This window comes from Torulaspora globosa, chromosome 4 (assembly GCF_014133895.1).
Source record: "Torulaspora globosa chromosome 4, complete sequence".
In the NCBI taxonomy this organism is placed as follows: domain Eukaryota; kingdom Fungi; phylum Ascomycota; class Saccharomycetes; order Saccharomycetales; family Saccharomycetaceae; genus Torulaspora; species Torulaspora globosa.
Window position 1 is genome coordinate 753,243 of NC_050730.1, and position 14,883 is coordinate 768,125.

A 14,883-nucleotide genomic window follows, 5' to 3' on the forward strand; every position below is an offset into this window, starting at 1 on the left:
GAGTTGTCTTCAGTCGGCATGACAGATGGAGCGGCGATCTTGCGAAATGCTGCGGTGCAGTTCAGGATAAAGGTGAAATTTCCAATCGGCGGACATACAGTTAGTTGTTCTTTGCAGGTTCAAAGGCTCAAAAGAGATGAGATTAGGACATCTGAGTTTGCTGGCCTTGGCTCCCTTGAGCGTGGCTCGAGAGCTTTCCCTAATTGCAAGGCAAACAACATCCGGTCAACAAGTGAGCTTGGGAGCTTTCGACTATGACGAGCAAGCAAACACCGTTGCAAGAGTTAGTGGGACTCCGGGGAATCTACAAATACAGGGAGCCGTTTGCGTCGACGCATCTTTTGACCAAGGAGCAGTCGAATTTCCTTGTTTCTCATTTTTAGAGCTGCAAGATCCGTTACATTACTCTCTTATTCTAGAATTGCATGATAAGGAAATAAGTAAGCTTTCTTTGGTCTACGATCCAGAAGTGGATGGTGTAACTCCCGCCATCAGGCGACCAGAAGCTGGACCAGAGGCGCCAGCCATCAAGCTAAAGAAGATCACGAAGACCTACCGGGATAAAAGAGCGGCTAAAAACGCTGCCACAGCTCAATATGAGGACAATGAAGAAGTAGATACCAGATCATGGATGCAGAAGAATTGGAAGATGCTTGTGATCGGACTTGTAGCATACAATATAATCGCTATCACAGGAAGACAACAGCAAAGGCAAGAGTGAGGCCCCGGGCTTGCAAAAGCAGAATTATGTACGTTAGTACGCAACTCAAATGAATATACTGAATCTCTGCCTCTTGATGTTAGGTCAATAATTTTTCTGTTAGAATTTAATGTTTTGTTCTTCTGGATATGGATTTTTTGCCAGAGGGGGCGGACTGTAGCGTAAATACAGCACTCGAGCCTTGATACCAAATAACAAAGCTTACTACTAAATCAGAAGTGCTATTACTTTGGTTACTAAATTGAACCGATATCTTACAGTTTTTGCCTATTACAGAGGGTATAAACAGAATGAGAGCATCATCAGCTATATCCGTTACCTCACATACCGGGCTATATGATAAGGAACGCCTCTCCGCGCCCTTCCAAGCCGCCCCATTTTCTTGAAGACGACCAAAATGAGTATTCCTGTCTAAAAGTCGCTGATCCGTACGGAATACTTCAAAATTCTTATGTTTGCAGGTTTCTGCAGCTTGGAGTCAACCAATAAAGCATGATAAGAGAAGCGGCCGAAATCTTCCTATCTAAATTCCCTTCGTGATATCATTTGTTAAATTCTCATTGTCGTCTCCAAATCATCGATTCTTCTCCGTCCACGTCTGCCCATTCTATCCGACTCTCTCTTCAACCGTCTCAAATTTCTCTCCTTTTCGATCTCACGCTTCTGTATCTCTTCCTGCGTCAGAACTTCGACCTTAGGACACCAGCGAGCTCCCAGCTCATCAACATCCAATCTTATACCCGAGAGATAACCAAACGCAGCGCCGTTGGGAACATGTTCCTGGTTCAATTGACCTTCCAACCACTCTTTCTTGACTTTCAGAAGGTATTCGTGATGAGCATGAGCTATCGCTGGCATGAACTCCCGGGGTAGGCCCAAATCCTGTACTATTATCTCTGCGAACATCTCTGGCGACATACTCTTGTCGTTAAGATTCCATTGAAAATTGTCCTCGTAAAGTCTATTATTCAAGTTGCAAGTCAGATTCACTATGACCTGCAGATCCGGAACAACCACGGCGGCCACGGTTTCGTACTCTTGCAGCTGATCATTTATCGTAGAAACGATCTGACTGTGCAAAGCTGATGAGCTAGGGAAATCCAAGTCTCTACAATATATCGTTGCGAAATCCTCCGGAGTCACCGAATGGTCGTTTATGTTCCAGGTAAAAAAGTCTGTGATGGTGTGACCGCCATGTTCCAAATTCAGACTTATCGGAATCATAATAGGCTCCTGCTGATCTTTAGACAATGGCGATGCTATGTCTAATCTGTATGGCGTAGCCGCTTTGCTTTGCAGAAAGGTCTCTCTTATCTTAGTGTACCTTAGAATACTCAATTGATCGTCCTGATCCTGAATATCCGGTAAAGCCACATCTTCTGGCTTGGCATGTTGGTTCGCACTTCCATTGCTACCGCCCTCTGCTGCGTTCCCATCAGAGCCAATCTTGCTTTCTTCAACCTCCCCCGCGCCTACACCCGCACTTTCGCCAACTTGAGATACACCACTTCTCATGTCATTACCTCCCTCGATACCCATGCCAACGTTAGCAAACTCATCAAAGATATCGGTATCAAATTCTGCATAGTTGACAACTTTGGCCCTCTTGTGACCCCTCGATGGTTGAGCCGTTACGAAGATGGGCACATCCTCGTTACGTATTCTATTGTGAAAATTAGTCAAATAAGCCTGCGGCAGGAACTGCTGCTGTGACATGGCACTCCAATGAACTGAATGAAAGCACCGGAACCAACCTAACCGCTTGTCATTGCCACTAATATGTGCATCCCAGCTACATCCATCTTGACTTGTTCTGAGTAGTAATCCGAGCCGGCCCGGGTTCTCGGACAATCAGAAATGCCAGCTCTCTTACCCGCACAACAGCGAAAATCGGGCAAAAACCCAGAAATCACACGTGGCGTTGTCTTTCACTAGGGCTACCGCGAAATAAGCGGAAAATTTTTCATCCATCGCCCGTTGTATGGAAGTGCGTCTATTTGGGCTATCTGACTTTATAAAGCCAGTTCGTGTTGAAGATTCAGTGAATTTTGGTATGGTTAAATATTTATATATATATTCCTTATTTGTTTGCTTTTAACTAAGCCATATCTGGATTTGTATATCTACGAGTAAAGATGTCCTTCACTGATTTCTCTAAGGTTGAAACTCTAAAAGAATTGAACACCTTTTTGGCTGACAAGTCATACATTGAAGGGTATGTTACAATGGGACACGGTTTAACGTGTGTGTGGGATCCGCAAGATGACGCAGTTTTGAAAATGATGAACTAATTCTTTGGTCCGTGTTTATGACGGGAAGTAAGACCCCCGGTATGAGTGACAAAAAGAGATGTGATTGATTTCACGATTTCTGATATAAATTGCATGCAAGCTGTATTCCACATTACAAACGGAGTGCTTTTTACTAACAACAAAATGTAGTACTTCTGCCTCTCAAGCTGACGTTACTGTCTACAGGGCTTTCCAACAGGCTTATCCAGACTTCGCCAGATGGTTCAACCACCTTGGTGCCAGAAGTGAAGAGTTCTCTTCTTTCCCAGCTGCTTCTGCTCCAGCTGCTGCTGCCGCTGAGGAGGACGACGATGAGGTTGACCTTTTCGGTTCCGACGAGGAAGAAGACGCAGAGGCTGAAAAAGTGAAGGCTCAAAGAGTTGCTGAATACCAAGCTAGAAAGGCTAACAAGCCAGCTAAGCCAGCTGCTAAGTCCATCATCACTTTGGATGTCAAGCCATGGGATGACGAAACCGACTTGGAGCAAATGCTTGCCAACGTCAAGGCCGTTGAGATGGAAGGTTTGCAATGGGGTGCTCACAAATTCATCCCAATCGGTTTCGGTATCAAGAAGTTGCAAATCAACTGTGTCGTTGAGGACGACAAGGTCTCTATGGATGATCTACAACAGGCTATTGAAGACGATGAAGACCACGTTCAATCTACCGATGTTGCCGCTATGCAAAAGTTGTAAGCAACCATAGTTATTCAAAGTAAATAATGGTGTTTGTTCTCGAATTTTAGTTTAACTTTTGTTGAAGGAGTTGTTCAACTGAGAAAAAGCGAGGCGATCATTCATTGAAAAAGGAGCAACTAATACAGCAAAACAAGTGGTTATAGACGCAGAGCAACCCTTGGAAGCTGCCTAGAAACTATACAGCGTAGATGTGAAATATGGGAGATGAGCCTTTCGAGAAGAAAGTCAACTCAGGCGTCGTAATGTCTGAGCGTTCGAGTTTCCTCGATTTCAGATGCACCAGTCATTCAAGTGAAAAGGCAAAAACCGATTCAGCTGAAGAAATACCTCACCTAACCAATAGCTCTCAAGGATCCGATACTAATCTGTTTAAGAACCCCAAGCATGCTGCATCCTTGATTAGATGGAAGGACTACAATGATATATATCCAGCATTGGGCGCGTACGGTAGACCCTCGATCATCTACCCAACGAAATACTGCTGTGTTTTCGGTACAACGAGGGGCCCGATTCTGATCTTCAGCGTAAAGCAGATTTTGCTCAGCAAGCTAATCCCGCAGATTGCGATGAGCAATGCTGAAAATGACTATATACACTCAGAGGTAAGTCACATAGCGGTGAGCGCAGATGGTACGCACCTGACGGCCGCATACAAGAGTGGGGACGTTTTCATTTGGAATTTGAATGCATCGGAAAGCAGTAGTTCGCCATCTTCAATATCTAGCGTCATTACCGAACCTCTGAGGGCTATACTTCATATAACAAATCACTGTGGTAAGGGGATTAATGGTATTGGCTTTGTTGGTGGTAGACACACAGCTTTGGTTGTTAGCGACGACTCCGGCCAGATATTGTTGCACAATGGGTTCCGATCTCGTCTTTGGTCCTTGACTTATAGCTCACGTACCATCGCAAAATTTTCTACAGGCCAGCTACTCCGCTCAGAATTGGGACCCTACGAGACGGGAAAAAACTATTCGCAACTGATCGCCGTGGTGACGAGGACTAATATGGGAATTATTTGCTTAGATCCCAAGCCTGTCACTCTCTTTGTGGAGGATATTGCGGCCAAGACCTCAGGTATCCCCTTGACCAATTCTTGCCTCTCATGGTCCAAGAATGGTTGCCTGGTTGCGCTTTCCTTGAATAGCAGTCTGTACACGTTTATGTTCAGCTCTTCCCGTCCATTTGCCTTATTGGGAAAGGGCGCTTCTGCAACTAACGGAGCTATCATCTCATTACAATGGATAAATGATCAAGCTCTGGGCATTATGACAGTTTCTCACCAGCTATTGATGGTTGACATCACACGCGATTGTTTGCCAGTAATGGATTTGGACCTTCTGATGTATGATCTACTCATTCCACCAGATAAACATGTGGCCGTACGCGATACTGAAATTTATGCTCTTACGCACTATAATCTTAAGATAGGGAAGTTTGCAACATGGATGGATGTGACCTTGCATCGTGTTCAGAACGCAGACTACATCGGTGCATTAAACTTCTTCGAAACGCTACTTAAATTACGGTCACCTCTGGCGGAGCTGATAAAGCTGGAAAGCGAACAAACAAAAAGAGAAGACCAACTAGGACAATTGTTTTTCAATCTAGCGTTGGCAGCATTGCGATTTATTTTCGAGAATTCCAATGTCGACTATGATGACCTCTACCAGCTTTTTTCGACTGTTCTACGCATCATAGGCTTGTTTGAGGATAAATTCGTTCGTTCCACTTATTTTGATTCTTTCATTGAGCAGTCTTTGGAATATTTCAACAAAGAAAATGTGGAAGTACTCTATGAAGTTTTGGTTAATTACGTAACTGCTGGCCTGCTAAGTTCCTTGCCTCCAGTTGTCTTTAAAGATATGCTAGAATTCTATGCGAAGCGAAAACGGACCGCTATTGTGGAGGAGCTGATTATGATGCTCAATCCAAATAGGTTGGATATTGACTTCGCGGTCAAAATCTGCAAAGAATATGGGCTCTTCGATGTGCTTGTTTACATTTGGACGAAAATATTCGGTGACCATATGACTCCCCTTGTTGACGCTTTATGCAAGATAAGCGAGATGCCCGAAGAATCCAGTTTATTCAACAATGTGCCTGTTGATGAAACGGAGAAAATTTATGATTATCTGTCTTTCACGCTGACAGGGCGACAATATCCTGATGGGACGCCGATTAATTCAAGGCAATTAGAACTTGAGGCGAAAACTGACCTCTATCAAGTGATTTTCAATGGCTCATGCGTGGAATGGCCTCCAGGCAGTTCACAAAAGTTGCGCACAAAGAGAGAGCAATCGGACGAACCAGCTTTTCCGTATTTTAACTTACTTCTAGGCTACAACCCCTTGAGATGTCTAGCAACATTCAATGAAGCTTTTGAAGACTCTTGTCTCAATAGCAGCGAAGTAAATGTCAACGAGGAAGAACAAAAACTGCCTGTTACTCGTCAAACTATCATATACATTATGTTAGATATGATGCGGAAGAAAAAGAAGGGCAGCAGTCCAGAAGCAACGTTATTGGCAATATTCATCTCCACGAATGCTTTTAAGTACCCTCAGTTCATTCGTCTCAATAAGCAAGACTTCGAAAATCTTATAGATGTTCTTTGCCAATCTGAGCAGCCAAGCTTGGACGCAGATAAACAAAGAGCCTTGGAATCGATTCTTGCTCTTTATGCGCCAACAAATGTGAACCAATTTATAAAGAAGTTGGAAGAAAAGAAGTTCACAAGAGTTTTATTCAATGTTTACATCAAAGCAAGAAAATTTGTCGACCTATTCCGACTAACAATAAGATCTGAAGATGCTAGTCGGGATTTTGGTATGAACATGGCCTCAATTACCCAACTTGTTTTGAAAGAAACTAAAGAAGACCCGGTAGCACATTCATCAATCAGTGAAATAATCGAAGATAAATTTACTCTGTTATTAAGGAGGTTGGGGCCCAAGAAAGCCGCTTTACTTTTTGAAGGATTCGATTATCAACTGCATTATTGCGTGACGTCTGTAATGGATAAGGATGTGCAATTAGAGTACTTGGATCAGGCATTCAAAGTTTCGTCATCGCCTCAATCTGACCAAGGAATCAAGAAACTATACATTGAGCTAACAATTCATCAGAAAAACAAGGAAAAGGTACTTTCCTGGCTACACAACGTTGATTTGAAAAGTGTAGACGCCCAGCACATTCTCAGTCTGCTCATCGCTGACCAAAAGCACGAAGAGGCCTATGTGATGCATTACCGTTTGGGAATGTTCAGCTCTGTGGTCGATGATATGCTTTTCTGTATTGAAGAATGGTTTCAGAACAATAACGGACGCTTTGAAACACTCGATAAATATCTAACGGCAGCAGTTGATGCCGCCAATTCTTCCAAGCAAGACAAGAAGCTCAACTGGACGAAGCTCACAGCCTGCTTTTTCAATCTCTTCGGAAGCTATGCTGCCGATGCGAGTAAAAGGAAGGCTTGCAAACATGCTTTGCAAAAGCTATTCATTAAGTTGGCTGTGTCAGACAATTCTGTCAAGGAGCAAGAGTCTGGAAAAGCGGAGAACATTCTAACGAACGTTTTAGAGCATCAGGACATTATCATGAAAAGAATACAAGATTTGAAGGAATTACTGCTTGATATATTTGCGGCTTACAACATCGAGCAGCATATCTCGAAGCTGATATTGAAGATCTTGCAGAGTTCTTCCACAAGCATGATATATTACTATAAAGATCACGTCCAGAACGGACAGTCAATTTGCAATCACGAATGTGTGATCTGTGGAAGGAAAATTTGGGGTTTGGGTCTTGATACTAAGGTGTTTGAAATGTGGGAGACAGCAAGCAGCAAGTATGCAAATTCATTAGATATGGGAGGCACGGCGATCGTTTTGTTTTTTTGCCGCCATTCATTTCACAGAGAATGCTTAGAAAATTTGGGGCAGCATGCAGAGGCCTACTTTTGCTTGACTTGCAATAAGAAGGACAAAAATTCTGGATGAATCTTTTCAGGACTTCGAATCTGTGGAATATTAAGTAATCTAAGTAAATAATCGATACCAGCCGCTGGATGCCCCATAGCCGGCACAAGGCATTTCATAGATCAATTCCTTACGGCATAACCAATCACAGATTTCTGACATCTCTCTTAGCGACAGAATACCATTGCAGCTGAAAATTAACTGTTTGGGGTCAATTCCAGGATTGAATACGATACGTTTCAGGACCATCGTAACCAGTGCTTTCCAGACAGAATCTCTTATGGAACCCACAGAGTTGATCCAAAGCCTACCGTTGCCAGCCCCTATAGGAATTGGTATATGACTACTTTCTTTGTAAGATTCATACTTCGACGTAGGAGATAGGATAAGTGGTGGGGTAAGAGCACTTACTCCGAATCTTCTCGTCGTGTAGCTGAAAGGAGTGGCATCTTTTGTATTCATTAGCGCATTAAGCTCTACCTGCTTTTCAGCAATCAAGCCAATAATAACCCACGAGGCAAAGTCCGGAACTTCACCGCTTATCAAAATTCCGCAGCGTGCATCAAACATCTCGCTCATTTTCCTGCGATATTTCTCTGACCTCTCCATGTTTATGAAATTCCCCTCAATACCCAAATATTCTTGAAGGAGCCCAGTAGCCTCAAGCTTTGATCCCACGAAGTATACTTGCTTTTCTTTCGCCAGATCCATTATGACTTTATCGAGAGTTTCTTTGCTAACGGTTCTGAGGGCTGACAACTGTTCTTTGGCTAATGTCGGACTGTCGTAAAGCACAGATTGAATAATGGCTCTCGCTTCATCTTCACTATCTGACTCCTTTGTAGGGCTTTCCTCCGCTACATCCAACGAATAGACTTTTTTGAGCAAAAATGTCTCTCTTTGAACCATCGAAGACATTGCGACTCCCATCTTTGATTGTCTACGACTGTTTTCTTTCACAAAGGTAAAACATCTTCTATTTTCAGCGTAATCTCGATATAAGGACACAAATCTTTTGTTTCGATGGTTATCGGAAGCCATCCATAACCTGACTAACTTCAGTAAATCCAAAGTTTCCGCATCTTCCAAACTTGCTTCTTCGTTCTTGATGGCGTCAAGTAAAATCTTGTGCCATTTATCTACGTGGGCTCTCCATCCGTTGTGTCCCATCTTAACTCTGCGCGCGGTCCACTGTTTCTTCAAGTTATCCACCGAATTATGAGGAAACAAAGCCGTTATCTTATCCCATAAGATCTCATTCTTTATACTTTTGGATATGACAACCGCCATCACCAAAGCTTTAGCACCATTTTTTTTCCCAATGTGATATAGACCACTGCTGCTCAAGGTATCGAGTTTACCGTGGGAAGCCTTTCCTTTGCTTTTCTTAGCAGTTTTTTCCTGAGTATCCATCGATCGCTTTGCTATCTCAGGTTCATTCTCAGCTCGTGGTCGCATTTTAATGGTCTTATCAGCTGCAGACGACTTTTTTTGAGCTTTCGAACTGTTCTGGAAGTCGCGCACACGCCGTGCTGACTTGATACCTCTGTGAAACTTATTCTTTTCGGTTTGATCAAAAAAGTACAGGTCAGCATCGTGAATTACATCCTTGAAAACAGCCTTCTTGTTATCCTTCTCCTTTAAAACATAGTTGGAGATGACTTCACTCTCGACGCCAGGCAGGAAAATTATGCGTCGCCCGCTGTTGGGTTCTATCCGGTCCCTTAGTTTATCGCATTTGATCATCAGAGTTACATCGCCACGGATAGTTTTCTTGTCAATCATTGTCTGAGATCCCATAAAGTGAGAAACATCTTCGAAAAATTGTTCTCGTAAGTACGTAACGCCACCTGCTCTCCTTACCACTTCAATTATGGCGCGCTGCCGCCACAATGACCGCAGGGATTTGGCAGAAAACCCCCCATGACTAATTACCTTGGTGTTCTCATGAGCTTTCTCCAACCGACGGTCAGTCGTCATACTGCCATTATAATCATTGATTTCCTGGAGCCCGTCCGATAACCGATCGGACTTTGCTATTTTGGCTTCAGATTTAGGCCTATCTTCAATGGTTTCATTTCCAATTAATTCCTGTTGCTTTCTTTTACGTCCGCGTATTGGCGCATTTGGATTTGCTGCAACTTTGAGTTCACCATTCCAAAAAAAACGCTCCTGATCACCATCTCTCAAAAATCGCAACGTGTTATTCAAAGGAACAAAGTGCTCACTATTCATAGAAGCGATGCTTTTCCGAGCAGAGGCTATCTGTTGGAAGCTCTTCTCACCATTAATTTGTTGCACATCCATCAGTTTTAAGAAATTCGCTTCTGTGAAAAAACGATAAAATTTCTTCTTGCCTTCAAAATCATAGGCCTTCACTAGACTACAGTACTTCGTTCGCTTTCCTTTACTGCCTGCATTCTCCACGTAATACTCACTAACCTTCGTGAATGCTCTCTTATAATCCTTGCCTGTCAGCCTGCTGACCATTTGCATGGTCGAAATACCAGCCAAACCTGATTCGTCCGCCAAGCTATAGGCCTGGTTTTGCATCGGGTAAAAGCGATTGACCAGGATATTCGAAAGAGGTGGAACGGTTTGCTCTTCCACAATTAAATTCTGCTCCTGGAGCAAGCTGGTAGCATTGACTGTATCGAGATTTTCATAAGCGTCCTCCTCATCCAGACCTCCCTTCTCGTCAGCAGCAGGCTCATCGTCACTACTGTCAATTTCGTTTTCGAAATCGTTGACGGATTTCTCCTCTGGAAGATAGTCGCGCAAATATTGAACACACCGTATCCTCACGGAGGGATTCGTTGGTGAAACCACCAAAACTTTTTTTAGATACCCATTTTCATCCAGCCAGCTGATAGCGGCAATGAAAGATTTTGATAACCTTTTATCTTGATCAAACTGAAATTCCCTTTTCAAATCGATGATCTGTCGAACACAGTTCTTCGACTTCTTCACTACCTGGACGATATCCTTTAGATGGTCTCTCATATTGATGTATTGTTTGACAGCACTACCGCTTTTTGCGAATTTTCGTAGTTTCAACAACTTTACGACATGCCCCTTGTAAAGCATCTGGACAGCAGAAACCAAATGGGACAACTTTTTTACACGGCCTGTTATGCTCCTGGGATCCTGACCCGTTGCAACTGCCAGATCTTTTGTATTGATGCCATGATCTTTCGATCTCGCTATCTCAAGAAGCAGTTCGAATGCATGGCCGCCAATATTGGATTCCTTTTTAGTGTAGCCAGTTAAAATGGTCCAGAGCTTATCCTCAGTAATGGCGATAGAGAAATCTGTTTCTTTAGACACGATAGCTGAGTATGGTAACTCAATTACATCATCTCCACAATAGAGCAGGACGTGGGGACATGACACCAAACAGGAGAAAACAAACTCCTTGATTTTGTTATCCTTTAGATCCACATAATTGTCAGCGATATCCCACAAATTATGAAGGTTAATTTCTGAGGAAAAGAGTTAGTCATCTACCTCGCTTGCAATGATGCAAAATGTTTGGACATACTTCCCTTATTATACGCTATATCCTGCTGCAGAAGATGGACTAGCTCATCAGGATACACTGCCATCTTTGGTTCGTCGATATTTTCTCCAAGGCGCTTAACAAACATTTGTGAATCAACATGCTTAATACAATCAATTGAAGGGGATAAGGCCGAAATACGTTCATGATGATTTCCTTTTCTTTCATCGAGCTCATCATCAAAAACTCATCAATTTAACCCATCGTCAGCGGAACGCTGTTTATTGGGCATCTAACGCAAGAGGTAGAATTTCCTCATCATAATGTCAAAAGATTCGGATACGGAAGATGAGCTGTAAGTAGAGCGGAGGGATTATCTTCGACCAGACTTCAAACTAACGAGCGGTATTAAAGAGCTTTGTCTGCTCATGCTCTGGCAGCATTGCAAGAGTTCCGTTTGGAACAGGAGAAACATCAGGATGAGTTTCGTAAGATCTATCAGGAGGCAGACAGAGAATTCTCTGAGGCTAAGAAAAGAAAGGAAGGGATGAAACTATTCAAGGAAGATTGGCAACTATCTCAATTTTGGTACACCGATTCAACAGCCGACTTATTAGCCGATGCTTTGCTTGAGGGTGCCGATGCAGATACTGTCATTGCAATAGTTAGCGCTCCTTCCGTTTACGCCGCCATCAAGAGAAAACAGGATCGGGAGATACCAACGGAACATATTTATCTCATGGAGTATGATAGAAGGTTCGAGCTAATGGCGGGGAAAGAACATTTCCTATTTTATGATTACCGGAATCCTCAAGATTTTGATGCAAAGTTAAAGGGTAAGGTCAATAGGCTTATAATCGACCCGCCTTTTTTGAACGAAGATTGCCAAACCAAATGTATGTACCTATGACCACATTTGATGATACTATGCCCATCATTACTAACCTACGCATCAGCCGCGATAACTGCTAAAGCCCTGCTAGCAGAAAATGACAATAGTAAAACTAGAAATGGTCTTTTGAAACACAGATTAATTTCATGCACAGGTGAAAGAATGTCCGAAGTGATCTCTAAGGTCTATCCAGATACAAAAATGACGACTTTCTTACCGGAGCATGCCAACGGATTGAGTAATGAGTTTCGCTGTTACGCTAATTTCAAGTGGAATGGATGGAGCTTCAGTACTAAATAGTATACTTCAATAGACTTCCATATATCTTATCAAAGATACCGTGAAAAAATGCAGGCTTTTTTTAGGTGGGCGAATAGTGATTAGCCTGGTCGCAAGCATAAGAGGGTTAGCATCTGCTGTCAAGCGCATTCCCTGTGTCGGAAGTAGTGGTAACAGGAGCTGGATACTCAAATTTGGCTTTACTAGGTTTGCCAAACAAAATCACATGACAATTTTTCTGAAAAATTACTGTACTCATTTAATAGAAAAAACTAATTAAGAAAAACTAAAATATATCACTTCAATGAAAAGTAATTTAACTAAGAGAAAAACAATTAAAAAATAACATTCACAAATACGTGCGTTTTTAGTTTCCGAAAATAAAAAACATTTTGCACATTGAGAGTAAAACAGGCTCACGACTTATTTTGTTAGAATCAATTGAATCGTCTAGATCATGCCAAGACAAGGTCACTATCCAACCTTGCGGAAAGCTTTAGCCACCAATTGCAACCCGTTTTGTTCCGCATGCTTTTATTTACTTCTTCGTTTGTCACCTGAATTCACGTGTCTTTAGTCTTTCTTTCGTTTATCCGCAGGCAGACAGCATCGAGATATGTACCTCTTGAACAAAGTTCATCAATGAGTGCCACTGTTACGCCATTTAACTAAGGCTGGTAGAGGAAAAGCTAGTTTAGGTGTGGAGTTCATGATGGAAGATATTGAGTCCGTTTTGCTTATTGGCGGAGCAGGGTTTTTAGGTCTCCATTTGATTGAACAATTTAGCAAGGCTACTCCGAAGCCTAAGATACATGTCTTTGATGTGAGGCCATTGCCCGAAAGGCTTTCCAAACAGTTTACATTCAATCCATCAGATATAAGATTTCACAAAGGAGATCTTACGTCGGCGGATGATGTGGAGAAAGCCATTAAAGAAAGCGGTTCAAAGGTTGTCGTACACTCTGCATCTCCAATGCATGGCAATACACAACAGGTTTACGAATTAGTGAATGTAAAGGGCACCAGAAACGTCCTGGATGTGGCTAAGAGATGCGGAGTGAAGGCTTTTGTTTATACGTCTTCTGCTGGAGTCATCTTCAATGGGCAAGAAGTGCACAACGCGGATGAGACTTGGCCGATACCTAAAATTCCCATGGATGGTTATAATGAAACGAAAGCATCCGCTGAAGCAATGGTTCTGGAAGCCAATGACCCAAGAAACGGATTCTCAACTCTTGCCTTGCGGCCCGCAGGCATCTTTGGGCCAGGCGATCGCCAATTGGTTCCGGGACTTAGAGCTGTTGCCAAACTAGGTCAGTCAAAGTTCCAACTAGGAGATAATAACAATTTGTTCGACTGGACATACGCCGGTAATGTCGCTGATGCGCATGTTCTAGCAGCGCAAAAGCTACTAAACCCGTCGACGTCATCTAAGGTGTCTGGTGAGACTTTTTTCATTACAAACGATTCACCAGCATATTTCTGGGCCTTAGCCAGAACCGTCTGGAAAGCAGATGGGCACGTTGATAAAAACGTCATCGTATTGAAAAGGCCAGTGGCAATTTTTGCTGGTTATCTCTCTCAATTTTTCTCAAAGATATTAGGGAAAGAACCGGGCCTAACACCTTTCAGGGTTAAAATTGTTTGCGCTACTCGTTACCACAATATTAGCAAAGCCAAAGAATTGTTAGGATACCAACCCAAGGTTGATATCGAAGACGGCATTTCAAGAACTTTGGCGTGGATGGACGAAGGATTATAGAATCGTAGCCCGTACATGCCCGATGAACAATAGACTAGAGAAACGTAGCAATGTGTTTCATTTATAGACATAAGTGAGGGTTATATGTAGTACCTTTTAGGTATTCAAGATCTCGAAGATATATCTAATTATGAATATGAGACAACAAATCGCACCTTGTTAAAGCAGCTTGCGGTTAAGATCACACATCTTTGAGCAGTTTTTAGTGCTAGTTTGCTGAGGAACCTCGTCTGCTGAATTGCATAATTCCGCTTAGCAGAATCTTTGCTGCAATTAAGTCCTTTTAGTAATACTTAAGCACCGAACTATCAACCAGGGTACACAACTGTTGCAAAATATCTATTGTTTTCTTAGGCTGATGTTCTGCTACCAGATGTAATCATTAATGTAGAGAGTTTCCAGCCAATTGAATGTGATTAGAACTTTCATACCTTAGATCTAACCCTCGAGTTCAATGTCCTCAGAATTGGGTGGCTTCATGACTTCATGACAGAGTTGAATATACTGGACATGAGTTTCAGAGCAATAACGTTAGGGCGTGTGGTCTAGTGGTATGATTCTCGCTTTGGGCGAATCTTCGGAACACCGGGGATGAAAACATACAAGCATGCGAGAGGCCCTGGGTTCAATTCCCAGCTCGCCCCATTTTTTTTCCAATGCCCTTGCTCCGATGGCGGGAACTGAGTTGGAAACGAAAGTGTCGAGTCCTGAAATATTTCAGGTAGAAGAGAGATCAAGAGAGTAAGTAGGTGGTTTATT

At 42.7% G+C, this 14,883-nt stretch overlaps 7 protein-coding genes and 1 non-coding gene across 8 annotated transcripts; 6 read left to right on the top strand and 2 right to left on the bottom strand.

Moving 5' to 3' along the window:
- Positions 1-136: 136 nt before the first annotated feature.
- Positions 137-721, top strand: EMC10 (Emc10p; the record flags this gene model as incomplete). The annotated part of the gene is made up of 1 exon (XM_037283677.1): positions 137-721. The coding sequence occupies one exon, from the start codon at positions 137-139 to the stop codon at positions 719-721; it is 585 nt and encodes a 194-aa protein (XP_037139573.1).
- A 549-nt stretch (positions 722-1,270) lies between these two features.
- Positions 1,271-2,437, bottom strand: SFH1 (Sfh1p; the record flags this gene model as incomplete). Its single annotated transcript, XM_037283678.1, has 1 exon — positions 1,271-2,437. One exon carries the CDS (start codon positions 2,435-2,437, stop codon positions 1,271-1,273), a length of 1,167 nt encoding a protein of 388 aa, XP_037139574.1.
- A 419-nt stretch (positions 2,438-2,856) lies between these two features.
- On the top strand, positions 2,857-3,706 carry EFB1 (translation elongation factor 1 subunit beta; the record flags this gene model as incomplete). The annotated part of the gene is made up of 2 exons (XM_037283679.1): positions 2,857-2,936; positions 3,163-3,706. The coding sequence occupies 2 exons, from the start codon at positions 2,857-2,859 to the stop codon at positions 3,704-3,706; spliced, it is 624 nt and encodes a 207-aa protein (XP_037139575.1).
- Positions 3,707-3,906: 200 nt separating this feature from the next.
- Positions 3,907-7,713, top strand: VPS8 (CORVET complex membrane-binding subunit VPS8; the record flags this gene model as incomplete). Its single annotated transcript, XM_037283680.1, has 1 exon — positions 3,907-7,713. One exon carries the CDS (start codon positions 3,907-3,909, stop codon positions 7,711-7,713), a length of 3,807 nt encoding a protein of 1,268 aa, XP_037139576.1.
- Positions 7,714-7,752: 39 nt separating this feature from the next.
- Positions 7,753-11,297, bottom strand: TFC3 (transcription factor TFIIIC subunit TFC3; the record flags this gene model as incomplete). The annotated part of the gene is made up of 2 exons (XM_037283681.1): positions 7,753-11,174; positions 11,234-11,297. The coding sequence occupies 2 exons, from the start codon at positions 11,295-11,297 to the stop codon at positions 7,753-7,755; spliced, it is 3,486 nt and encodes a 1,161-aa protein (XP_037139577.1).
- A 217-nt stretch (positions 11,298-11,514) lies between these two features.
- On the top strand, positions 11,515-12,383 carry EFM5 (protein-lysine N-methyltransferase; the record flags this gene model as incomplete). Its single annotated transcript, XM_037283682.1, has 3 exons — positions 11,515-11,546; positions 11,606-12,087; positions 12,148-12,383. 3 exons carry the CDS (start codon positions 11,515-11,517, stop codon positions 12,381-12,383), a joined length of 750 nt encoding a protein of 249 aa, XP_037139578.1.
- A 688-nt stretch (positions 12,384-13,071) lies between these two features.
- Positions 13,072-14,124, top strand: ERG26 (sterol-4-alpha-carboxylate 3-dehydrogenase (decarboxylating); the record flags this gene model as incomplete). Its single annotated transcript, XM_037283683.1, has 1 exon — positions 13,072-14,124. The coding sequence occupies one exon, from the start codon at positions 13,072-13,074 to the stop codon at positions 14,122-14,124; it is 1,053 nt and encodes a 350-aa protein (XP_037139579.1).
- Positions 14,125-14,658: 534 nt separating this feature from the next.
- HG536_0Dtrna3P lies at positions 14,659-14,768 on the top strand. Its single transcript has 2 exons — positions 14,659-14,695; positions 14,732-14,768. It is a non-coding gene; the product is annotated as a tRNA-Pro (tRNA).
- The last annotated feature ends 115 nt before the right edge of the window (positions 14,769-14,883 follow it).